The 26850-nt window shown below is 39.6% G+C and overlaps 1 protein-coding gene across 3 annotated transcripts; it reads right to left on the bottom strand.

Moving 5' to 3' along the window:
• Positions 1-2168: 2168 nt before the first annotated feature.
• mapk6 (mitogen-activated protein kinase 6) lies at positions 2169-26637 on the bottom strand. Of its 3 annotated transcripts, none has more exons than XM_056765712.1 (6): positions 26496-26637; positions 19588-20699; positions 7743-7887; positions 5695-5859; positions 5349-5550; positions 2169-4564 (listed from the first exon to the last, which is right to left on the bottom strand). In XM_056765712.1, exons 2-6 carry the CDS (start codon positions 20140-20142, stop codon positions 3445-3447), a joined length of 2187 nt encoding a protein of 728 aa, XP_056621690.1. In that variant the 5' UTR covers positions 20143-20699; positions 26496-26637; the 3' UTR covers positions 2169-3444. The 3 variants fall into 3 exon arrangements, with proteins under 3 accessions (XP_056621690.1, XP_056621691.1, XP_056621689.1); XM_056765713.1 differs by lacking the exon at positions 26496-26637 and adding an exon at positions 24229-24519; XM_056765711.1 differs by lacking the exon at positions 26496-26637 and adding an exon at positions 23164-23316.
• Positions 26638-26850: the final 213 nt, after the last annotated feature.

The raw sequence follows: 26850 nt of genomic DNA, 5'->3' as shown, positions 1-26850 counted from the left end.
CACGCCATATGATCCCTTTAATGGCACATTTTGTGAGTGTGTTTTCAACCGCCATAAATCAGCTTCAGTGAATAAGTCTGTTTCCTGGGATCTGTGTGGATTTCGAGGTATGAAAATGAACAGCAGTGACCTTGAATATAACATGTTTCTTTACGCTGCCATCAGCTGACGAAAGAAAAAGCAGCTTATGGTTCTGTTCCTGGGCTCGGGCACTTTATTTTTAACCCAGCGTTCCACCTGACAGTGTGACCGATTATCAGCGAGGGTCACTGTGCCGAGTGAATCAAGCCGCGTTTGAACCAGACACCCAGAATGAAAATCAAGTCGTATATGCTCTGATGTGAGCTCAGTTCACCAGAGGCCAGGGCAGATCGGCTGTAATGGATCCAAAGAGGTCGCAGGAAAGAGAAGCAAGTGACACATCACTACTTATTTATACCCTGCTCCTGCTTATGTGTGAAGATTGACAGCACAGACTAATGGAGAGAGAGAGAGAGAGAGCGAGCTAAGTGTGTTTGGGGGGTGAAATTTAACTCATCACTTTAAAAGATTTATTAATTTTGACTAGAAACTTTACAGTGGTTTAATGTGGGCTGTTTAAGAGACCTAAACAATTATTTTAATTCGTTTTTACTTGCTAGGTTACAAAACATGTGAAAACACCTGGCAACAACCCAGGAACATTGCAACTGGTTTGCAATGTCAAATTCCGCACATTACTTTAATAAAGGGGTCAGATGGCGTGAACACGTGTTTTTCTGTGTCTTTGGTGTGTTATACACAAAAAATAGCAGAAATGAAAGTGTGTGAACAAAAGAAGCATTCAATTTAAAAGCGAAGGCTCACCCAGATTTGACTGAAACACACTTTAATTGTAGCAATTTTACGTGTCTAATACATGCATAGGCAGCTTTTAACATAACAAAGACAGAAAAACATGTTCACGCCATGTGGCCCCTTTAAGCAGAGCAGTTCAAATGTTTCTTCTTAAACTGCTTAGAAGAAATAAAAAGAGAACTAAATCATGTCATTTTTTTAATTAAAGTGTGAATGTAGATTGTAGAGGCAAAATTGGGTTGAACGCTCAGGGTTGAACCTGCACGGTTTTCGGTGAGTGGGACTTTCTGGGTTGCGGATGGCGGGCTCTCCCTCGTGGACATTTGCTCGTTGGCTTTTGGTCAGGGTCACTGAGTGCAGCTACGACACGTCAGAGGAGATCTGGCCCTCCCGGCTGAGCCTTGTTTCTCCCAAGGTTTTTTTCTCCATTAATCAATCATTGGAGTTTGGGTTCCTCACCACAGCAGGACAGTGTTGGCTTGCTCACCGGGAGACTGGATTTATTTATTAATTAGATATTATTTATAAGAATGATCTTACTTGTTCTATAAACACTATGCACTGTGCTGTGTTTTACCTTTACTGTTTTTCCTGTTTGCCTCTGTAAAGCTGCTTTGGAACAATACACATTATGAAAAGCGCTATATAAATAAACTTAAAAAAATAATCTGCACTTGGCTACATTTGACAGATCTGCCAAGCATGCATTAGAGTTCAGTTTGTGACATGACTTCTGAAAAAGATAAATATCTGAGACGCAGGAGAAAAGCATGTTTCTAGCTGCTCAAGGATACAGGTACGAGTGGGTACTGAATTCCCATCAGAGCGATGAACAGCTCAGTGTGTCTCTTTATGAACATCACGTGGCCTGAGGTTACCATGTCCACACAACCCGCAGGGAGCCATGCACCATTTTCCAGACTCACAATAATCCACTGCTTTGTTGAACCTAAATTCCCACCCATGGAGAGATGGGTTGCCATGCTCACAGGACACGTCTACTGCATGTGGAACATTTACAATTACAAAACAGACTTGGATTTTCTGAGGAAACGATGGCCTTCATCTATTGACAGGTGACCTCACTGACAGCAGGGAATCACTAGATGAGTGGATGTTTACAGTCTACCGGCAAATGCCCAGAGTAGAAGTGCACTGGACTTTTACGCCCATTGTTTTGCCGGAAGCAGGAAGCGAGTTAGTTTTAGATTAGCATCCGTTTGTGTATTGACAGACACTGTTGATGATGTCTCCATCACCATAATGTAGATCATTTTTCCCCATGGGGAATTTCTGGAATCTGAAAAAAATGAGTCAAGATGACAGCGAGATCTTTGCTGGCCATTTTATTGATGTTTCTTTACAGTGGAACAAATAATATAAACCAGCACTTAAAAGCAAAATAAAAAAACTAAACAAAAGAAAATTTGGTATGTGTACTACATGCTAGATCTCAACCTAATTCAACCATGCTTGCTTGGAAAAATTAACTGGTAATAAAAACATACAACTAAAATAAAATTAATGACTCACAATATACTTCACCATTAACTTCATTTTAATGTACCTTCCATGGGTTTTCTTCCATGCACACAATTCTAACAATGTCTATAATAGATATAAAAAAGGAAAATTAAGACTTTTAGGCGCATAAAATGCCATAAAGCAGTATTCCACTGGTACAAAGCACCTAACAAGTAAAAAAAATTCCTTATGGTAAATCCTTTTGAAAACAAATGCTGGAACTCGGGAGAGCATTGTGAATTTCTGTACAACTCAAAGGGATGAGAGATCATCCACAGCTAAACAAACACAGATCACCAAGACAGACCAGAACAGAAGTCCAATGACTTGCATTAAAAAAAAGAATTACAACGTTTTGAAAATAAATATCTCACATCTACTCAAAATAAATAATGGTCTTAACACTTCACTATGGCGAGCGCAAAATGAAAGTAGAAGTGGATGAAAGTGATTCATTAAAGCACTACAGTCGGGAGACAAAACCTTCTGCTGTTACCTTGAGGTAGATAACGCCTTTACAAACCTACAGTTAACGCTTTCCATGCTGGCATTGTGTTTCAGGAAGATTACATTATCAACAAATCGCCTAAAGGCATCGCTTTGAACAGAAACCAGATGGAACATTTTTATAAATAAAAAGCCTCAAGTCAGGTAAGATAGAGAAGGCAAAGATGCACTGCTTGTCTTTCTCCTATTGGCTGTCAGTCAGAAGGTCACATTACTGTAAGTCAGTGCATTATACCACGCTAGCCGTCTCAATTGCTTTGCCTACATCGATCACACCATCTAATTCTGTTTAACAGTCTTTCCCGATCGTCAACCTACAGTACACTGTGTGCAAATGTCATGCCATTAGTTTGATTTATTATTATTTCTATCAGTCAGAGAAAGTGGAAATCTGAGGGTTTTCATGTTTGTGAAGTGAACACAGTCCAGCACTTTTAGATAAACTTGCTAACTGAATTCATATATGATTCGGGTAAAAAAAAGGCTTCCTTAAAAATTAAAAAGATATGAAATGATTCAAGTACAGAAATACACAACTCTAAAAACTAAGCTGGACTCTGCTTGAATGGGTGGAGTTTAATTCAAATGCTTGAGAATGCTGCTGTACGTTTTGTGGGCGATTTGAGGGGAGCGCTTCACAGCAGAGGGCGTCAGCGAGGCCTGGATAGATTTCAGAGGAATGTCGTCTGCTCCCTCGAAGCCCGGAATGGCCAGAGACTCTAGCTGCAAGTTGAGGACGATGCTGTTGCCGCAAGATATGAAGTCGTCCTCTGGGACGGGTGCTTCCACGGTGCCAGACTGAACATCAGACTCCACCTCCTCGCGTTTGCTGAAGAGCCGGTCCAGGTAACTACTCTGGCAGTCGCTGTTCTCCTTCTGGAGCTGCTCATCTTTGCGGACATCCCAGCAGGCTTCGTCGATCAGGCTGCTCTCGTCCATGCCTCCCGTGTCACTGTCCCAAGGACAAGGCGCCCAGACGCCGAGCTGGGCCAGGTTTACCAGACACTTCTCCTCTTTCTCCTGACTGATGGACTTGGACATGGAGCCAGCGGGGACGCGGGTGTCCAGCTGAGAAACCGAGGTGTTCAGCTCATTCAGCAGGTCCACGTCACCGAGTTCCGGCTGCAGGCTGAGCTTGATGGTGCTGGCGATGAAGGAGTCGAAATCAAAGCCCTGGTTGAGGTTCTGGTGTTTCTCCTGCTCGCGGTCCTTCTCGGGGACGGCGTGGTTCTGAGTCGCCTCCCGTAGGGCCATCTGGGCCTTCACCAGCCCGTTTTTCTCGCACTTGCTCTTGCCCTTCTTGTCGAGCTTCTCTTTGCTTTGTTGCTCCTTCCAGTTGGAGAGGTCGATGATGAGCTTGGGCTCGTAGTAGTGGTTCACCTCGCTGTCCCTCCAGATCAGGTTATCCAGGTAGGAAGGGGACACAGCTTTGTAGTTGCAGGTGTAGCTGCACTCCTGGTCGCAGTACTTGTTCTCGTGGTGATCTTCATGTTCCCACGAGAGCTCTGGCGGGAGGTCGAACGTTGGATCTTCCAAGAACTTCTCGCACTCTCCATCCATGTATTTGCGAGGGTCAACCTGGACCTCCTCTTCGTCCGTCACGTCAGACATGGCCCGGGGATCCCGCTGTACGTCCTCGGGTTCGTGGGTGCTGTGCAGGTGCCAGTCTTGATCAGAGAACTGACTGTCGTGATACCTGCAGTAAGAAGAGACAACATCAGAAATTGTCCCATTTCAAACCTTTCCGACGATCTCTAAACACGCCTCCCTTTTGCTAAAGGTCTGTCTCTTTACACGCGTAAAGGGTCCGTTTACACCACAGTGTTTTCAACCCAAAATGTTTTGTGCATATAGGCTAATTATACGTTTGTAAACATTGGGGATGCGCACGCATCATGGTTGAAGAACAACCCGGAAGGCATAGCGTTTATAACAACTAAAGAATTACACGGATATGGTATACAAAATAGTTTTTAGATTTTAGACACCTTACCCGAAATAATATAAACACAGATCCGGGGTGATTTCGACAATCCAGCTTGTTTGTTTAATGACTGGTTTAGCTTAAAATGGCATATTTAATGACGGTGTTCCATAGGAAATAATACAATCATTTTTGACATTCCTATTTTGTCATTCAACTACACAAAAACACGTTTTTGAAGGGATTGTCTCCTCTGTTTCACTAATTGCTGCTTTGTTTCCACTCAACCAAAATCGTGTGTGCAGCAAATGTAACCATGACGTCCACTCCAAATTGCTCTATTGGCTGTTGGTTTACATGTCTTTTGATGACTGGTTTCAAATGCCTTTATTGTTTCCGCCTAAACTGTGATAACGCTGGCACCATGCCCGTGCATTCCTCGTGTTCAGACTACACGCATGCACAATTGTACCCAAAACAACAATGTGATCAGATGTATGTTTTTGGAGTTTTACAGCACCTTAGAACAGGTATATTAAAATGGGTATAAACGCACCTCTCCCAGTTGCAGATGTGACTGTGGCTCTCGTCCATGAGCAGGATGTCATCCACCTCATCCTCGATGTGAAAGGGATGCGAGGACACTGGTTCATCTAGAGGAAAGGAGTAATCATTCATGTACGGGTGAGCCAGGGCCTCTTCTGCAGTGAGCCGGTCAATGGGGTTAAAGGTCAAGATCTTCTCCAGGAAATCTAAGGCTGAAACAAAATATTAAAAAGAGAAAGGAGTGTCATTAGACTGCTAGACACCTTTCCCTTCGCACATTTTTATATTCTGCTACTCTCAACGCCAAACCACAGTTCTGAATAGAAAATGTTGTGGTTTAGTAAAAAAAAACTGACCCTCAGGACTGACACCAGGCAGTAACTTGGCAAGTGGAGTGTGTGGCTCTGACATGTCACTCTTGATAAAGACAGGTATGACATTTTGTAGTTCCATTCGGTCTTCTTCATGGACAACAGGAATGGATTCCAGAATCAACTGCATCTGTTCCAGCTCGTGAGCTCCTGTAAACGTAGATGAGCACACAAACACATTCAGGTCAGAAAAACTGTTTCGAGGTAAAAAAAATGACTGCCAATACTTGTCACCCTAAACAGTAGTACATGAAAGATCTATTTTAGTGTGCATGTTTCTGTTTGGGCTAGAGGAGGGGAGACCTTTATTAATAACAAACCACAGGATCACCACACCTTTGTGTATCTACTTGGCTCACAGACACTTGTCTATTCCAATCTAATAAAATTGTGATTTAACCTTAAAGGTTAGCTGTTAACCTCCAAGATTATAATTATTGAGCCTTGTCTGTTGTTCATGCAAAAAAATCAAAATGAACATCCCAAACGGACACATAAAAAACATGCCCCCCAGATTTCAGCAGCTGACAAAATCAAATCTGAAAGGCCTACCATTACACAAAATAGAGCTGCAACTGACTAAGGATCTTAAAATCGACTAGTGGACGATCATTTATGCCATTAGTCAACACGTTTAAATCTACATTGGGGAATGGGGACATCAGAGGATGGTTTATGCTTCATAGATGGGAAAGATATTTTAAGTAACTTGGTTTTGTATATCTCTGTAACAAAGAACAATTATAATGAGCCTTTCAAATAAAAATTAAGCGCTCAAGAGTACACAATGCAATCCGCTGACAAAGCGCCCAAAGTTATGATTATACAGTGCCCTCCACTAATATTGGCACCCTTGGTAAAAATGAGCAAAGGCGGCAGTAATAAAAAATCTGCATTGTCTTAATGGATTAAGCCACATTCAGCATTTTGGAATGTTACAGGAACCAAAGTTTGTTTACAGTTATGGAAAACTGAGCTCTGTGCCCAGCACACAATGAAGGTGATGCGGCTGCCTTTGGAAAGAAGCGCACTGATGGCGTAGACATGGAAGGGATGCAGTGCACGTGCTTAGCAGATCTGGCAAACGAAGGACTGCATCTCTTATTTTTAGCAAGCAGCAGGTCAGTCTTATGGCGCTTTTCCACTGCATAGTACGGTAGGGCGATGTACAGCTCACTTTTGGGACGTTTCCATTGGGAACAGTATCTAGTACCTGGTTGAGGTCAAAGCGTACTGTTACAATACCAAAATGTGATGCGTTTACACACAGATCACTGATTGAGCAGAGAGAATCATTACCAGCGTCATTGGATTTGCAACACATGAATACGCATTTTAAAAAGTTTCATTTGTTATATGCTTTGTGACAGTTAAATAGAGACGGAGACCCTTAAAGCAATGCTAAATGCTATATGAGCTTACCCTCGTGTGCCGTCGAGCAAACCAAATGATTGTTGGCTGCTCTTTGCTGTCAGATTTCCCGAACTGTCTGGTATTTTAGCAGTATTTTGTTTTGCTGCCATCCGCCATCGTTATGCTCCATTACTGCCGTAGCATCATTTTGAACACAACACACACAGGAGTAGATGCGGCGCAACCATGACGATAAGTTTATAATCCCCACCCAATTTTAAGCGGTACTAACCTGCTGTGGAAAAGCAAAGTGAACCGAAGTGAAATGAGCTGTACAGAGTAGAGTCATATCAAACCTTATTTTTTTACTCCAACACTTATAATAGCATGCCTTTATCAAAGTTAACCGTAATGTTAGACCGAATGGCTATGTAAAGCAATGTATTATTTCAAACGCATATGCACCACATAAGCTGTGACAATCGACTAATACATTTTTTTGAATGTACGTCTTCTAATTGAATAACGAATAGTCGACTTTAAGAGGGCAGCCCTACAATTTGAAAAATAAAGGACCTCCACTACCAGAATAGTCGATTAGATAAGAGTATAACCAAAATACTATGGCTGAACAGATGAGTGAGAAAATGAACTAATTTATGCACATAACACTTTAATACCTGCAAAGAGTGTTCTTCCAGTCAACATCTCAGCAAAGATGCATCCAGCAGCCCACATGTCAATGGCTTTGGTGTAGTTATTTGGGGAGAGAAGCAGACGAGGAGAACGATACCATTTAGTGACTAGACCCTCAGAGAGATGCCCCTAAAAAAAAAGTGGCAAAACCAGTGTCATTATGAACTCACAGTTTACATGACATAACAGCTCAATAATACATTGCTAATTCAAAAAAAAAAAATTGACATCACATTTGTATGAGCACTTTACTTTGATTAATGTTCCGCCTATAGGAGATCAGGAATCACACGTCCTATATAAAACACTTGAGACAGCTGTCCCAGACAATTTCTGAGGAAATCAAGGCCAGCATCAGCGCCTGGTCCATTTTCTTAAGTTTTACCAAAACCAGACAAGTTCAAGCAAAGTTTTACACTGTGATGTGTTATCACAACATTCATAGCACTTGATGAAGCATTCGAGTAATTTCTAGCAAGGGATGCAGCACTCCACTGGGCAACTTTGGTTGCATATGCTCCCGAAATGCACACATGCTCCCAAATATATTTTGACAGGTTACGGGTACACATCTTCTTTTATTGGTCTACAGAGCGTCAATGAGTATATGCATGCTGTGAGCCATGACCTGTACCTTATCTTAACCCTAAGCAGAGCTCGACAATAAGAACTGCCCGGTGGCCAGGGGCTAGCATGAGAGATCATGATAACAGGAGCAGTTTAATATTATACATGAATAAATATAAGTCTTTTTTCTATTACATATACTACATTATATTTACAATTTGAACCAAATTCGTTGTTTGTCTTATTTCCACTGTGTCTTGCCTTAAAACTGAAAGTAAAAAGGTTTTCCTTGTGGAAGGTCTGCATTTGCTAATAAAATATTCAAGTCAAGTAACTTATGATGCAAGTAGTTGTGTAACAAGCGGGATCATGTACATACAGATGGATATTATCTGCTTTGTGTCAGGTCACGATCACACTGTCAGAGTTAAGGGTCGTGCCAATAAGACGATTGAATCATGAATCGACGATAAACATTTGGGCAATAGCGGATACCTCTGACGATAGTTGGCCAATGAATGTTGCAAATTAATATTACAAACACACTTTGTGCATCTCCTCACCTAAAGGAGCTTGTAATGTGCACGGCTATGGGATTGGTTGACGCTAGAGAGTTTGTAATGTGCAGGGTCTGGGTTTTCGGAAGATACCGATTCTGTTGGATACCAATTCTAGCTTTCCTGTAGCTCAGTGGTAAGAGCATTGTGTTAACAACGCAAGGTTGTGGGTTCGATCCCAGGGGATTGCACATACCTATGTAAAATGTATAGGATAAAGCAATGTAAGTCGCTTTGCATAAAAGCGTCTGCTAAATTTAAATGTAATGTAAATGTAATGTAAATGTTTGCAGGCCTCTTTTATATACACTAGCTGACTTAGGAGTACTTTCTTAAAGTGACAGGACTAATCTGTGTTGCATATAACCAATCTGTTGAGCCAGAATACTTGATGGATGAAAGGGGATCAAATACGTATTTAACTCACGAGAATGCAAATACATGCTCTCTAAATTTCTAATTTGTCAGTGGCCAAATGTACAAACTCAGCAGGAGATAGAACGATCTGAATATAGAGTATATCACCCAACACTATCAGGGTTCATTTGCAATAACAACCAGCTTCCTGTACATTATCCCACTTAATTCATGCTACTGACCTCAGCATTATTTAGCATGAAATATTGATTTCAAATATTTGATTATCTTATATAGTGTTTGTATGGCTAAATCTTCCCATAGTCCAGTGTGAGGGTTATTTCTGTCCCTGTGCTCACTATGAGCCTTATTTGTCAAGTGCCTGTTGAGCCCTACACTTGATTCACTTCCAGAACCAAGCATTTCACATTCCTCTCTGGACTAATACAAACCTTCAGAGGCCAGTGGGCCGACGGTTTATTTTTACACCACCACACTCAGATGTCCACAACTTCAGTTCATCTAAAATCCGCATAGACAACAGTCAAAGTGTAAGGGTTACGTAATGCAATGAGTGAAGATTTCTTTAAAGTAGGTTATAACTGTTCAGATCACATACCAGCTACAACTGTGAGAAAAAAGATAAGAGCACTGCCTGTCCAAGACATTAGACTACCATCTTCACAGAGCTAAAGCCAACTTTGCAAAAAAAATATTTTCTTAGCAAACACCAAAATGCACATTAAATAACATCTACCAAAAATCTATAAAATTAAGAACCGATTGTGAGAACATGTTTATTTCCAGACAGTTCTGTCTGCGGTGTTACTGACTCTTGCATCGCACTGGTCAGGAAGTCTCACCCTCCACAAGTTACTTGAGGTCACCCTCTTCTCACTTCTTCCCTATAACCAAACCGGTCTTGACATATTTTCAGCGATTTGAATGTCTCAAATCCCTCAGTAGTGGCGTGAGGTGGCAGATGAGTCGCACGGACGGTGAGAGTGGCTCTCAAAAAAACCACAAACAGCTTTCACTGTCAGAAGCACACACCAGTGGAAAAACCCAGTAGAAAAAAACACAAAGCCAAAAGTGCCAGCCCTGCCAAAACGATTTCAGTTGTTTCATACAAGCAAGATGTAAAGAGACGCAGCACTTTCCATTTGTAAGCTCTTCAGTCCGCACAGAAGTGGGTCAGATGTAAAATCTGGTGTGAGTAAGTTCAGACTGGGTGTTTTTGTGCTTATTGAGGGCAGATCGTCTGAAAAATAATGAGGTCAATGAGAGACATAGCTGAGGAGCCAAAGACTTGTGTGTGTGTTTTCACTATTCCGTTACCTTGGATGAAAAACATCTCTTACAGTTGATATTTTATTCAGTGTATTCTGTGTAATGTAAATAAGTAGAAGTGGTTAACTCCACGCTCTGTAAGTTGGACGTTATGATGAAAAACCTGTGAATGAATGCACCCATAACAAATTAACGTATCAAATATACTTTTGATCTTCTTTCAGTTTGTAGTTTTGCGATTCGCTCTAGTCCGACGTGTTCTCCCTCTCACTCGCAGTGCTCGTGCAGGTATAAACGAATCTCAGGTATTTCAGAAGTCAAAGTGGTAAAGCTGTTAATAGTTTTAATAACGTTCAACTTTAGGCGAGCCGAGGCCAAACTTACGTTGAAATGCGATGATGCTTACAGCGTGATTGTTAGACCCCTACCAAGCAAAGACAAGCTTGTGGAATAAAAAAACCTAAAGACAGAGAGTCACAACACACTAAAAGTGCTCATCTAACAGAGAGTGAAGAGTGATGAAGACCTACAGGACAGACCCATAACAAACACATAACATATATATCCTCTTTGTGTTATAACTGTTTTGAACTTGGGAATCAAATATCAAATAACAGGATCATCTCTATCCGGGATGCTCGTGAGTGAAGCGGGTGCATTAAGCGCATCATTCTGCGTACAATGCGCATGACTTTAAATAACGTACAAGCGAATGTATTAAGCGCATCATTTTGTGTCCAGGATGTGCATGAGCGAGTTTGGACACTTTTATAATGTGATAGCTTTGTGTAATAAACAGAGATTTATTTGTTAAATATTTTGTAAGTATCTGTGCTTTATGAGACCACATTTTTGTTTTGTTTGTATTTTTAAGTTTAATACAGCACTTAATTACATTTAAAAAAATCATACTTTAAGTAAAAATACTTAAGTAAAGGAAAATGGTAGATTTTAATGTACTCATGGATTTAAAGTAAAAAAAAAAACATTTATTTATGGACTGTGGAATAAGTATGATGTGATTCATACTGTAGGAAAGCATTTTTTGTCCAAAGTACTCTGATATAGTACAGATATTTTAAAATGTACTTGAAAGTAAACATGCTTAACTATCCACCTCTGGGAATAAAAGTTAAAATATGCAAGTCTACTTTGATCATGAAAAACAGTGCAAGTATCGGATCAGAATCGGAATCGGCAGATACGCAGAATTCAGATATCGAAATCGGATCGGAAAGGAAAAAGTAGTATCGGTGCATGCCTATATAAAACACAACAAAAAGTACAGATAAGAGTACCGTTAAAGTACCGGATCGATAAGTGGTACCGATAAAAGTAGTAATACCGTTAAAACCTTAACGATACCCATCCCTAATTATAACTATGCTGATCATTCAACGAACCGTAATAAAAAAATAGCGTCAATCTAAGAAACACGAAGTATAAGATATAGATTTATAATGGAAGATTGTTAATATGAAATATAACGACTCATTCCGTGAAGTAGATTTTTGCTCATTCCACCCTCCCCTAGTGTTCACACAACACATTACATGTCTGCATATGCACACAGCACAATCAGAGGAAACTGCTTTTTCACAAAAACAAACTCGACAGCTCCAGAGACGAGGCAGAACAAGTCTGAACCCAAAGACAGGGGTGAATACCAAAGATTCCTCAGACGGGGTCGTATTTCTAAGGCAGAGCTTCTCAAAACCAAAGAACATCTAAACATGAGCAGTTTTCCTTCACAACACAAACCTTCAGAGAAAATCTGAACCCCTAAACCTAATACTTAAAAGCTACAGTAATAAACCGTATTTCTATAAGTGCCCCTCTCTTAGTATTGGTCAATATTCAGTATCTATAGTCCGCTCATTCAATCGTAAATAAATTATTGTCAGATCAGAACAAAATGATCTAAAACAACATAAGGCCCCATTCACATTTCACGTTTTTTCAGCACACATATACGTTATTTTAAATATAGACACACCGCAGGCGCGCGGAAATAGGAGGCTACGCGGTCACGATGTGCATGTGGTTTGACACGCTCTTTTTTTTTTTTCAGAAATGCCGGCGCCGCATAGAGATGAAAAAAGCTCAACTTTTCATATAGCAACAAGCGCAGCGCAGGTCTCGTGACAATAACAAACCAGCCAATATAGACAAGCTCAAAGATGAAGACACAGATGATCACAGCATAACTTGATCTAGTAGCAGAGTTATTGCCAGGTATTTTCAGTGCATATAATCCATATATCCTTTGTTTATACCTCCTCGTCTCAACGGCTTTCGTGCACCATGGTTGCATAGCGAAGACAGACGACATGAGAGCGCAAAGTCCAGCCGCTTCGGAAAAAGGAGAACATCGTGCAGCTCGCGTTTTACGCACGGTTTTAGACGCGAAATGTGAATCTGGTCTAATTGCGTTTTGTACCATTCAATAAGAATTAACATAACAATGAAGTACTTTTGTGTTCTGTATTATTTATAGCGGAAAATCCGGTTGAAAATCAATTATAATATGTGATGATTCAAGTTGGTTATGGCATTAAAACAATCCCAGTACATGTTTTGAACAGCAGGGGCCGCTGGAATTGGTTTTAAAACTGTTATATTGTGATTTGACATAAAATATATTCTTTTCAAAGAATTGTGCAGCATGAGAGAAATAATAAAAGGGCAGTTGTTTGTTTTTCATTTTCCTCCAATCATTCGGTAAAAAAAAAGTGAATAAAACCACTGAGTGAACTGAGTGAATCTCTAGTCCAGCTTGTCTGTGTGCATGACAGGATGTAATGTAACTAAACTGTTCTGAAACAATCATTGGATGCTCTAATTATAGATGTTCTCAAATGTCAAAAAGTTATCAAAAAAAAACAATCGATAGAATATTCAAGTAGAAGAAATATTGGAAAAATTGACTGGCATTCTCGTCCTCTTTAACATTTTTTAAAGACTGGTTATTGTTGTTATTATCATTACTGTTATTATTGCATTCTCTCATAAAAAGATTTACCGCAAAATTAGTTAGTTAGCTAAAGGAAGTGTCCATGACTGGCATTCTCGTCCTCTTTAACATTTTTAAAGACTGTATGCACTAGGGCTGCACGATATTGAAAAAAAACGTACATTGCGATATTTTTTTTCTGCGATATATATTGCGATGTGTAGAAATGCAGAACTGTTCATCAGATGTCTTGAATTTCTCCAAAAATAAATATGCCTGGGATGGCAACTTGAGAAAAATAAGTGCATGATGGTATAACATAACGCTTGTCAAGTGACCGGATCATGTTTGCAAAACCCGGGTTGGTCACCGTGTTAATTGGTACCATGTCTTTCGCCAGGTGAAATGTTATCGCATCCGCGATCTCTTTATGCCGCTTGGAACCCTTCGCATATGGTGTAACACTGGCAAACGCATCCAAAATAGTTTTTTGCTTTGGACGGCAATCAGATCTGGCTTTGCACTCGTCATACAGAGCTCTGTGGTGCAGACTTAAATGATCAAACAAATTAGTTGCGTTTCCGCGTGTTGTAGCAACTACTGCACGGCACTCCCGACAAAGTACCTGTTTTTGGTCAACATCATCCTTTCTGTAGCCAAAATATTTCCAAATAATTGACGATGCGCTTCTTTTTGCGACCAAGTCGTCCATTTCAGTGCTTTTCTCCCGTTCCTCGCTCATTTCGCCATGCGCACGCATGCAAAGGCTGCGTGTCAAAAACGTGAAGCAACAACATGTGCTTTGTAAAAAAAAAAAAAGCACCCATAAATCAGAATTCATTACTTTATATCAGGCAAATATAGAAAAAAAATCGTTCCCTTCATCGCACCTCGTGCGATGTGACTATTGCGCATGCGTATATCGCGATATCGATGCTAAAACGATATATCGTGCAGCCTTAGTATGCACACAACTCAGCTTTTGAAGTAAAGCTTCATTTTGTTTCAATCAATACACCTGCCAGTCGCTTTTAAATGCTGTTTAAAACAGGTTTCTTATTTAAGAAAGTCTTATTTTTTAAAAAGACATGAAACATGTCACACTCTGTTAGTATTGTTTAAAAATCTATTTGTTGGTTTTGTTCTCAAACCATGTTTCATGTCAAGACGTCGTGAGAATCACACTAGGTTTATGAAACAGGGTGTGCTATATTGGAGAATAGAATCTAAATATTTTATTCTGGTCGAAATGGTCTTTCATATTACACAACAATATCAGGACATGGACGTTTCTTGCTTTTATAAACAGTGTAAATATAGAAGGGTTGTAGTGAATCATTATCTCTGTCCAGTTGTGAGAAACACTGGTCAAACATTACTGTAACACGCCAAACAGAGCCAGAGGCTAGCGTACATGCTTAGCACTTAATGGCATGTTTGCATTAGCGTTAGAAGGTTAGTATATCAGATTGAGCCTTTAAAAACAGGCCCCTTCACATGGGAACAGCATTAACACAACTTGCTCTTTCAGCTACACTCAAGATAACCAACTGAATCTGATTTTGTGTGACTTTCTTAATTAAACACAAAAAGTGTGTCTTTCACACAACACCGGTCTGATGTTTCTATGCCTTAAAAAAATGGGGTGGTCTGTCTCCCAAAAGAAAGACAAAAGTGGCACTAAAAGCGCTCTATTAAACTAAAGCCTGACTCAGAGTTTTAAAATCCTGAAAGATTAAAAATCTGGTTGCAGCACAATCATAAAAAGAATCTTGGAAGATTATTTAAATTCTTAAACAAGTTCACACTCATCAGTGTAAAACTAAATATATACTACACATATTTTACCTATCCATAGGATCTTACATTGCAGTTTTGTAAAAGGAGCTAATAGTAACAGTTTTAATGAGTGTTCTATTTTTAGATGTTGACATCACACCTACATTTGAATCTGCAAAAATAGGTTTGCCCTTTGTAAACTAGCATTTATGAAAAACTTCGGTGGGGAAAGTTGTGTTTATTAATAAGACTAAGGGTAGCAAGGTATCACACAAATACTCTCTACAAACTTTTAAATAAAAATAACATTTTCACCAAACTTTAATGGCTCACAGTTCATTTTCTGTAAAGAATATATGGACAAGCAATATGTCCAATCAAAGAACAGAGTCTCTTTTAAACAAAGGAAACCGTATTCTTCAAACTTGATTTCTTTTTTTATAAATCCGTAGATGTGGGTAGGTTTCTTCAAAAATGCATCAGATTGATTAAACAGATAATTAACGTTTTTTGTTAAAGATTCCGCCCAGATTACACTCAGAACAATCATGAAAAACCGATAAGAAATATACGTTCTAGGTTCTGAGACTGTGTACCTGTTCCCAAAGGTGTGTAACAGCGCCACCTGCTGTACAACACTACAAACACTGATTGCCGTAATAACTTGTCTTTGGCGGGGAACCGTTTTTTTTTTTTAAATGACGAGATAACTCGTCAATGGCGGTGAAAGAGTTAATGTAAAAAGAACAAGTAACAGAAGAAAATATTTAAAAAAATAAAGGCAAGATACAAGACTCCTATCACTTAACGTCCTTCTCTTATAATCATTTTCCTCTCATGTAATACCTAATAGTGTTATAATAATCAAAACAGGCTTGACTTTTAAACTTGATCAAAGCTTTATAATTTGCAAAACAAATAATAACATTACTGTGATTATATGATTATTGTTGTTAATATCATTACTATTATTATTGCATTCTCTCATAAAAAGTTAGTTAGTTAGCTCTAGATGGAGAACAGTCACCTCTCTCCTGCTCCGGGATGTTTTCTTTTTAAATGCTCCAGCATGCAGGTTGTGCTGCCGTTAAAGGCAAGTTTCATCTTGGATGCATTGCACACAACCTCATTTTTTGTTTTCAATTTGGTAAAGCTTTCCCACACTTTACTTGTTCGCAGTCATTTGTACTCTGCTATAATTCACGCTGTGTGTCCTTCTACTGCGATAGCATTTGGGAAGGCTGCATTACACTAGCGCTAAAGTGCCGTAGCGGTCAGATTGAGATACTTCAGGCCCTTAAAATAAGTCCCGTAATCAAACGACTACTCAAAAAGAATATTTGTCGACAATTTTTATTGTCGGACTAATCATTTCAGCCCTAATTTCCGCCAGAGATGAAGGAAATGAAGCGGCTATGCAACAGGTCTAGAGTGTGTTACTGTACCGTTTTAACTGTACTACTGTGTATTCGCGGTGAAAAGCAAATGTTTCTGTAGCAAATAGTAGCAAAGGATTTATTCGTTACTGTAGCAAGGTGTGTAATATTCAATCCTGGAATGCTGTGTCTTTGTTGCGCTCTGAATGATTCTCTGTCTGTCAGTCCAAAGCCGCAGGAACGTCTTTTGAGCAGGGGATGCTATAATGCTTTTTTGATAGGGCTGAATTTATGACTGTACTAAGTTTGATGTTAATAAATAACGGAAGAAAACAATTGTCTCTGCCGAGAATAAAGATGAATGTCAAAGTGATTATAAGATACAGCATAAAAACAAACACAAAGGCATCTTATATGTGTGCCTATAGCCAAATAACAATCTGTTGAACGAAACTACAAGCTGCGCGTTAGCAGTTAACTTATCCGGTACTAGGGATGCACCGAAAAGAAAATTCTTGGCCGAAACCAAAAAACGAAAAAGAGGAAACCAAGGCCGAAAACCGAAATAAATTATGCCAATTATTAGTACCATTGCATTTATGGCTATGACCTTGCACTAACTTTACTAAAATCAAGGCATTGCAATTGCATAAATTAATATTAAAGTTTCAAAGAATAAATCAATTACAAATTATGCAAATATTTATTTAGCACATTGCTTCAATGCACAGTATAAAATAAAATTCAAACTTAAATTTTTAACTTGACCCTACTCAATAAATAATAATGTACAGCACTTATGGGGATGGGGACTTCAGACAGATAAACAGGGTAAAATCTGGCCGAGAATCCTGTAATCCGAGCCAGGCTTAAGGCACTTTGTGTGAGAGACAAGCAAAATTTATTAAGGGTGAACTTTCTCTTCAAAAATCATTCAAATATAATGCAGGTTCAGTTATTGTGAAAGCAGACACAGTTAAGTTATGATCTTTAAGCCATCTTTAAGAAACGTCTGAAAACACATCTCTTCTGTCAACACCTGACTGATTAGTTCTGACTTCTATTTCTTCTCTACGCTATAAAAAAATAACGTTATTGTATGAAAATAATCCTTGTCTATAGATGGTTTCATCAGACACACCGTGTCCGGTCTGTGTTTGTTTATTGGTCTGGCTAATTGGCTCTTGTTTTTTTCTCGCGGTGGTGTAATTCCTGCTGTCAATCAGTTAATGCGTTGCCACAATGACATGCAAGCCTGCCGTTTAGACAGTCATTGCAAGGGTGGTCATCTTCAGGTCAAGAAAAAATACGCAATGATCACGAAGACCCAATCAGTGAGTGAGTGTGGGCAGCCACACCTTCGTTTTCAACAGTCTCTGTTTTCGACCATCTATACTAATACACAACACCAGAATTTTCAAACCAATACCGGGAGTTTCCAATGGTTTCCATTTTGGAGGGTCAATAACCGGAGCAGTGTGTGGAGGCCAAGTTTAACTATAGTGTGTTTATGTTTTAAGATGCTGCATAATTTTTGCTAAAGTAAAAACCACCTCAAACACAAACCATTTCACCAAGCATCTACACATATAAACCTGCTTAAGCTGGTCAGTAAAAACAAGCACAGAGCAGTTTGACAACAAGTTTGGTAATGCAGTTTACAAAAGTCATTGTTACTTTAGCCAGAGTTATGAGTAAGTGATATTAAAAGCCTGAAGGTTTTAAACTTGGAGCATTCTTAATTTCCAAACAACTAGCCAATCAGAACTAAAAAAAAGATATGTTCTCAAACTGTAAATTGCCACCAGCCTGTTAGAGCAGCTGACCAGAGGATCGCTCTCAGTAAATACAAGACTTGAGCTTGATATCATCCCTGTAGAAAAAAAACCCAGACAATGGTATGAGCGGGGGAGAGACCACAGCTATTCATAGACCTGCTGTGCCTCTCTCTCTCCACAAGAAGGTGACGAGTACATCTGTGAGAGAAGATCTGGTTTGCATAAGGATCATGTGAGGCAACAGAGGAGAACCAAAGACAAAGTTAAGACACGTGTACACTTTGATCAAGCACCAAACCCCCACATCAACCAGTGGAGTTGACACCAACACAACCAAATAAATAACAGAATACATTTTTTCACAGAAACCCTATTCTAGAAAGCACATTCAGAATCTCAAAATCATCCAAACCAGTCGCACAGCTGCAACAACGGCTCTATGTGTAAAACACACTGGAAGTCAATGTACAGGAAAGGTTTGAACAGAAACAGGAAACATGACTAGGACATGACAAACATTTTCTCAAGTGATAGTTCACCCAAAAAGGAAAGTTCTGTCATCATTTTCTCACCCTCGTGTAATTTCATACCTGTATAAATGATATTTTAAAAGACAAATAAAAAGATATTTGAAAGAATGTTCGACATTTTCAGTTCCAGGATATAATTGACTACCATAGTAGGAAGAATTAAATGGTGGTCAAAGGTGCCCCATAACTGTTGTTTTCCTAAATTCTTCATAATATCTACATTTACATTTATGCACTTGACAGACGCTTTTATCCAAAGCATTGCATTATCCTATAGATTTGTATCCAAGTATATGCAATCCCCTGGGATCGAACAACCTCTTACCACTGAGCTACAGGAAAGCTCATTTTTCGTACAACAGCACAAAAACATAGAATATTTGTATTCTTACTATAGTCGTGGACGATGTCCCAGAACTGAAAATTGCTGACATTCTTCGAAATATTTTTCACTGTGTTCATTGGAACAAAGAAATGTATACAGGGTGAGTAAACGATAACAGAATTTTCATTTTTGGTGAAGTATTCCTTTAATGAGTGAATGCAATAAAGACCTATTGATAGCACGTCATCCAGATAACTTTTAATGACAAGAAAAACAGCTTCAAAACACTGAAAAAAGTAACTGAGGAAAATAATTACCTTATGGGAATAGTGGGGGTCCATGATTCTGGCGAGCCCAAAGTCCCCGATTTTCAATACCAAGTCCTCGGTGTTGACAAAGAGGTTGGCGGGCTTCAGGTCGCGGTGAAGCACATTTGCAGAGTGGATGTATTTGAGTCCACGCAGCAGCTGGTACATGAAGAGGCGGGCATGATCTTCAGACAGCAAGCCCTGTTCGAGTACTTTACAGAGGTCAGTCTCCACGTACTCCTGGACGATGTAGACGGAGCTGACCTCTGTCAGGGAGCTCACATCCTCCGTCAGGTGCCGGCCGCTGGGCCCCAGGGTTTCAAACACCTTCACGATGTTGTCGTGGTCGAGTCTACGGATGATCTTGATCTCACGGAGCGCATGTTTGACGCTCTGAGGGTCGGTCAGGACGATCTTTTTCACAGCGACCCTCTTGTCGCAATCAGTGTCGACGGCAGAAAACACAAGGCTGTTACCCCCGTACCCCAGCGGCTTCAAGTCCATGTAGCGTGGGCCTAGGTCGAAGCCGTGAATGTTCATGAGGCTTTCGAATTTCTCTGCCATTTTTACGCCTAGAAGAGCAGCTCTGTGCAGATCTCAATTTGGAAATTGATATGCAGCGGTTGATCACACCTACTGGAGCTAGTTGAGAAATGTTATGAAAAGAAAAAACAAGGCCCAAGGACTGCAGCGTCCCCGACCGGTTGTCACAGCAAACTCTGAGAGGTGTTTGGAGCCAATTCAGATGCGTTACTGCAATATGATGACATCATCAAAAGATTTTTTACAAACTTTGCAGAAGGTCGTCTTCTTTAGTTCAATGTTTAATCGGGCGTAAAATGATTTAATTTAGAGGCCAATCAAAAATCTTGGAACACAACCGAAAAACTCACTTCCTATAAAACCATTGTCACAGTGCGGAAATTTTCAGTGTATGACCGGCCCTGAGCAGCAGCATTACACAACGGCCAAAATGTACTTTTTTCTTGTTCTTAGCACCTGATGCAGGGGAAACTAAAGGGACAGTTGATCTCAGTGAGATGTTTCCTTCTCAATGATCAGGCGGCTCCAGCTCACCGCAGTCACAATCAAAACTATCCTCCATTTTACACTGGGGTTCCCTGAAACACAGCAGAAAAACAAAACATAAGCAATGTACCATACACTTTAACTTCTATGACGGAATATTCCGTTACCTCGGAATAAAATATCAACTGTAAGAGATGTTTTTAACTGTTTATTCTGTGTAATGTAAATAAGTAGAAGTGGTTAACTCCACGCTCTGTAAGTTGGACGTTATGATGAAAAACCTGTGAATGAATGCACCCATAACAAATTAACGTATCAAATATACTTTTGATCTTCTTTCAGTTTGTAGTTTTGTGATTCGCTCTAGTCCGACGTGTTCTCCCTCTCTCCTATCCGCAGTGCTCGTGCAGGGGTGCAGGTATATGCGCGTGCAAATAAAAAATGAATGAATCTCACGTATTTCAGAAGTCAAAGGTAAAGCTGTTAATAGTTTTAATAAGTTCAACTTTAGGCGAGCCGAGGCCAAACCTGCGTTGAAATGCGATGATGCTCACAGCGTGATTGTTAGACCCCTACCAGAGACTCGCAGTGCAAAGACAAGCTTGTGGAATAAAAAAAACCTAAAGACAGAGAGTCACAACACACTAAAAGTGCTCATCTAACAGAGAGTGAAGAGTGATGAAGACCTACAGGACAGACCCCATGAACACCACACCAGTCATATACTGTAGTCTCAGTGTTTCTGCATATATTCAGACTACACTGTTATATCTTCATACTGTATACATATGATCTAGACAGAAGATAAATATAAATAAATCTCATCATCAGAACTTTATTTGATATCTTTGTACATTTTCATAACTTCCCTACATTATAACTATGCTGATCATTCAACGAACTGTAATAAAAAAATAGCGTCAATCTAAGAAACATGAAGTATAAGATATAGATTTATAATGGAAGATTGTTACCGTGAACTAGATTTTTACTCATTCCACCCATCCCTACCTGACAGTCATGTTAATATGTATACAGCAGTTATACCAAACCAAGAACAATAACTTTACTAATATCCACACCAACGGATGATAATATATTGTTTGTGAGCAGTGGTTTTACCTTTAAAAAGTAAAAAATCTAATGGATTTTGATTTGTTAATGATCTATTGATCAATTGCTGAAAAAATAGCACTGAAAGTGATCCCAACAATATTTTCAATTCTGCTACTCTCTAAATGACTTCTTTTATTTAAACTTTTATTTATGGTCATCATCCTTGGCATGCTCAGACCTTTACCAAAGTCAATTAAGATAACCCAAGGAAACACACAGTATGTCTCATTCAGTTCTGAACTTTCTGAATGAACAGCTTTGGTAAAGGCTTGGGATATGTTTCCGCTTGTGTCTGTGGGGGTGTGTTACGCTCATGTACTCGATTTCTAACGTCACCACACTATCTGATGTCATGGGTTCCCGTTTCCTTTACCAGACCAATGAAACTCCACGCTGATGGTAAGGTGTGAATAATATAACAAGGCCTTGTGTGTGAACACATGTGGTTATGACTGGATGGAGGTTATAGATGATTCAGCCACGTTGCAGCAGTGTGTCAGAGAAATGATAGTCACCGACTGACAGCCATTTTTGTTAACTAAAGGTGGAAACCAACAATACTAAATCAATTACATAGTGGAGATATTTAACCATGTAAAGGAGATGTTGGTTGTGTTTGTGTGTGTTAAATAAACACTAAATGATTCTGTTAAGGACCCCAACAACATAAATAAACTTTACTAAACACACAACTTAATTTACAAACAAACTTAATGAGTATTCTTAATAAGGATTAAAAAAAAAAACCCACTAACATCAAAAAATAACAACATGGATGAACTAATAATTCAGTCGATAGGATCAGATGAACGAGTAAATACACAACAATGATGTAAAGTAATAGGTTGTGTAGTGTTAGTTGTTGTTATATCAGCTCTGTAAAGTTTACAGTCGATCAGGATGTGTTTCTATGATTCCGTGTCAGTTTCTGTCCTCCATTTTACTCTCGAGCTAACGTGACATGCTAAAGCTAACCCGAGCCGGTAAACACTGGCTCACACTAAAGCACTTCTTCGACAAAACGCCTAACGTTACGAATATACAACGAATAACGGACAATAAGAGTAACATTACATATAAGACAGTATAACATTGACGTTCAAACAAAACAAATATAATCCATGGCTTATGTCAACACCAACTCTCCAGATTAAAAGCAAGCAGAAAAGCTGTTAAATAAACCATTTAAAAAAGAAACACAAGTGTACACATCTGACACTTATGTTGCGCACAAAAACAAAACGGTACTTTAACTGTTAAAGGGTGAAAATGGACGTTTTTCTGGCGCTTCTCTAGATTCACCGGAACAAAGAAGCTTATTATACTGTGGCTGATCCTCGCGCCACCCTTCACTGTTACAGAGACCTCTTTAACATTTTAAAATAAAAAAAGAACCCATTAACACCTTGGACAAGTAATAAAGTAAAAATATGAGCTTACTCTTCTGGCGTCTGTCATGTATGCTTTATTCCTAACCGCTTTGGTAAGGTAGATGAGCGCCCCAGCACTCTCCCTCAGACGGACTGCTGCATGTGAGTGACGCGCCAGTATTAAAGGCAATGCGTATTATTGACCGCTGCTGCGCCTGCGCACTAAGCGCTTCTATTTCAGGCAAGACTACAAGCGCTCCTCCCCTTATAAGTTTATGGGTAACCACATCAAACTTTCAAATTCACCTAAAATCACTCCACTGGTCTATGACAGTGGCACTAGTAGGAACGTGGCGCACGATATTATTATATTAGTAAAATTATATATAACTGCTAATAAATCAATAGTTAAACTCACGACCTCATTTTAATTCCTGTTACATAATCTAATTGATGAGTTAAATGTGTTTTCCTCTCATGAGTTTAGAAACCTAAAAGAAGTCCTCCATGACGACAGTAGGCTACATGATGTTCTTCAGGTTAAACGCTCAGCGCACGTGGTTCGATCCAAGGAGTCAGTGTGTCAGCAAAGATGATAGATCTCTGTGTCATCGTGTTACGTTCACACCTAAGATGATGTTTAATGGCAGTCTAGTTCATGATGCTGACTTAAATGACATCAGAGACCAGCAAGGCTCGTTCCGTTCGGTTGAGTCTTGTAACATCCTGTAATTGTAAATGAACGAGTTGTTGCTGACGATATTGAATCCGCCGGTAGAGGCAGAATGATTCAGATCTCAATGTTCCCATCATTCAAGATTTATTGCCATGATGTTAAGACGATGCTCTAATACTTTTGACAATACGGTGATGTAATTACTTAAATATATGCAATCGGGTTATATTATGCATTTTATCAGTGGAATACATGAATGTCTGTACTTTTTTAACAATTTTGTCCATTTATTTATTTATTTATTTTTATGCTTTTACATACATTTATTCAATTGTCACCTGAAATCCTGTTTAAACGGCAATATATTATATTAGTCTTTGAACATAAATGACAATCTTCCTGCACATCTACGAATGACATAGACTTGAATAGACTACGTTGTGAACCAGATGTACTTACTGCAGTTTTGTTGATCGATCGTCTCACTTTTTTTCCAGAATAATCTTAACTGTTATATATTATCCGAGTGTCTTCATGTTGAAGTAAGCACAGGACTGTAGATTGCACCACTGATGCTGCATCATAACCGCAGACGAGCCGTCTCAATGTCCACGATTTAGCCTCTCTGACGGATTCGATAACAGAGACGCATTACGCAAAGTGAAGCGACATGTGCTTTAAGAGAATGTTTAGGACACGAGTGCATGTTCTGCACACAGAGCTGCTGAATGAGAGGATGCGGCGGAGCTTCAGCATCACGCAGCATCAGCAGCGCGCTCATGTGAATCCCCTTGTGCTCGTCTCTGCCGCACTACGACTGCGCTTCAGAACCACAGTACGGCCATGTGTCTGCCCTGCATATCTTATCATTCACTGGCTCTTCATAAATAAATCAAGACATTAATAAAGAGGTTTGGGCTTTTTAAGGTCGGGATTTATTAAGAGCTGTGATGCATAATACTCAATATAAAGTGCATTCGTAACACTTATTTTAATGATTGCATATTAAAAATGGTATGCATGTTTTTGCTTTCTTTCATTTTTAACATCAAAGAAGTTATAGCAAAATGACTGTCGAAATCAAGCTAAAAATGAATTAAAAAGAAGTCATTATTCTCAATACTGATGCCTTGACAAGTGTTCTTTTGAACACCAAAAATGTCAATTATCACCAAAAAATTCTGGCAGGTCACCACTTGGTTTATTTGAGTGAGGGTATATCCTGTATGTTCAACCCACTATGGAATACATTGGTCAGACTGTAGAACATTCTGTCAAAATGTATTTATACGTGGTTGAGATGTCACCATATCAGTAAGATGTTGTGTAACTCAGAGCCATATAGCGTTACTCCTTGTTAACATTTATGATAGAAGAGTTTAACACAGCCCCCAAATGTCTTAAAGGTCAGTCGCTCGAGGAGCCCAAAACAAGTCACGCAACGTGCACAAACACACAGACAAACACAAGCAGGTGGTGTACGTAATAATGGGGACTTTGCATCTACCTGCAGTGTGCAGAATGAGGACATAGGGTGTTGGGTAACACTTCAGATGTGTCATTCCCTTGCATACGTCAAACATTCTGGTTTATAGCCGTGTTTCTATCATCAGACCGTCTTAAACAAACAGGTGCTCATAACACACTTTCACAACTCAGTAGTTAACTTTTACAAAAGAGATGTCCTCTCTCAGTAATGAGATTTTCCTGCCTTCTCTTTTATAGTTAAGCTACATGCTGCCACTTTTTCTCACAACCATATAAAGCATTTCCATTGTAAAGGTGATGGCAACCATGTAAATGCTTATATTGACCAAACACTAAAAGCTCAAGATAAAGGCTTCAGAATGTAAAATTGTGCTGTCTTTTGCGGAAAAAAACACTTAGATGAACTTTGAGAGACAGGCCGACTTCAACTTTGTGGCAGCCTCTTTTTTGTGCGAACCAGGTCTTCCAAACGAATATGTCTCCCTGAAGCCATCAAGATTACATTCATGATGGAAGGCAATCTACAGCCCTTGTCTCAACTCTGACTTGGCATCAAGTCTGCGGTCTTTGTTCCAGCCCAGATCGTAAAGCAATAGGTTAAAACCCCCCAACACTGATTATATAACCCTTAGATAAGTGACAGCTCCGTCCTAAAGACAGAGACTTCATATTACTGGCATCACTGAGAAATGACTGATCGAAACATTAAAGCCGTGCAGGAATGTTCCATAATCTAGGTTTTACATAATCCAGTGAGCCGTTTATTACGGTCCATTGAGCCTCCTACACCCTCTCACGACTCGGTGTGAGCCATGGTATACCACGCGCTGTTTACTGTCTATGAATACAACTTACAGAGTCGTATTAGGGAAGCAGCACTCTTCACTTGCTTAGTACATCATGTAATTACTTTTTGGAGCAATATAGAGTAAAAATGTTCAGATGTTCATAAGCTCAGTCTGCGCAAAGTCTACCTGCAATGTTTTTTTAGCCATGCCAGGACCTTCCCATCATTGCCACCTCTTAAATTCTGAAGCACCCTGTTCCTGGGACCTTTCCCAACCTGTCATCATAAATCGTCCCGAGTAGTCTGAGTGTCTATGTTATATGTTCCCAAAGAGACAGAGTCAGTGTGTGTGGTCTTCTAATAGTCACCTCATCCGTGTCCTTCCACCAAGGGTCACAACTTAAGCTGCAATGTCCTGCAAGTCAATTCACGTAAAAAACATTGAACTTACCCGAGCTGAATTTATCAAACAGCCGCTGGAAACACATTTTTATGTCAGTAATCCATACAAGTTTCAAAGAAGTAAGATAGTATCCAGAACAGAGGTGTTAAAGGCAGTCCCAAAGACAACGACAGAAAGTGTCCAGAGTGGTTGTGGCGTCAAGTGTTTCTGGACTCATGCTCCATGGAGAGCTGTTATAGGCTGGGAGAGAAAGGGGCGGAGTTTCTTCTGTGTTTGGTTCTGTTAGTCAATGCCAAAACTAGTGCAATTACAGACTAGTCCACTAGTACAGACTTTCTCTTACTTACAACCTACTTTCCTCATTCTTTTATCCATGATTTCTTTCATCTTAATAACTGTGTGT

This window comes from Triplophysa dalaica, chromosome 14 (genome assembly GCF_015846415.1).
Source record: "Triplophysa dalaica isolate WHDGS20190420 chromosome 14, ASM1584641v1, whole genome shotgun sequence".
NCBI classification, from domain to species: Eukaryota; Metazoa; Chordata; class Actinopteri; order Cypriniformes; family Nemacheilidae; genus Triplophysa; species Triplophysa dalaica.
The sequence above is the reverse complement of the archived record's forward strand: the minus strand, read 5'-3'. Positions and strand labels throughout refer to the sequence as shown.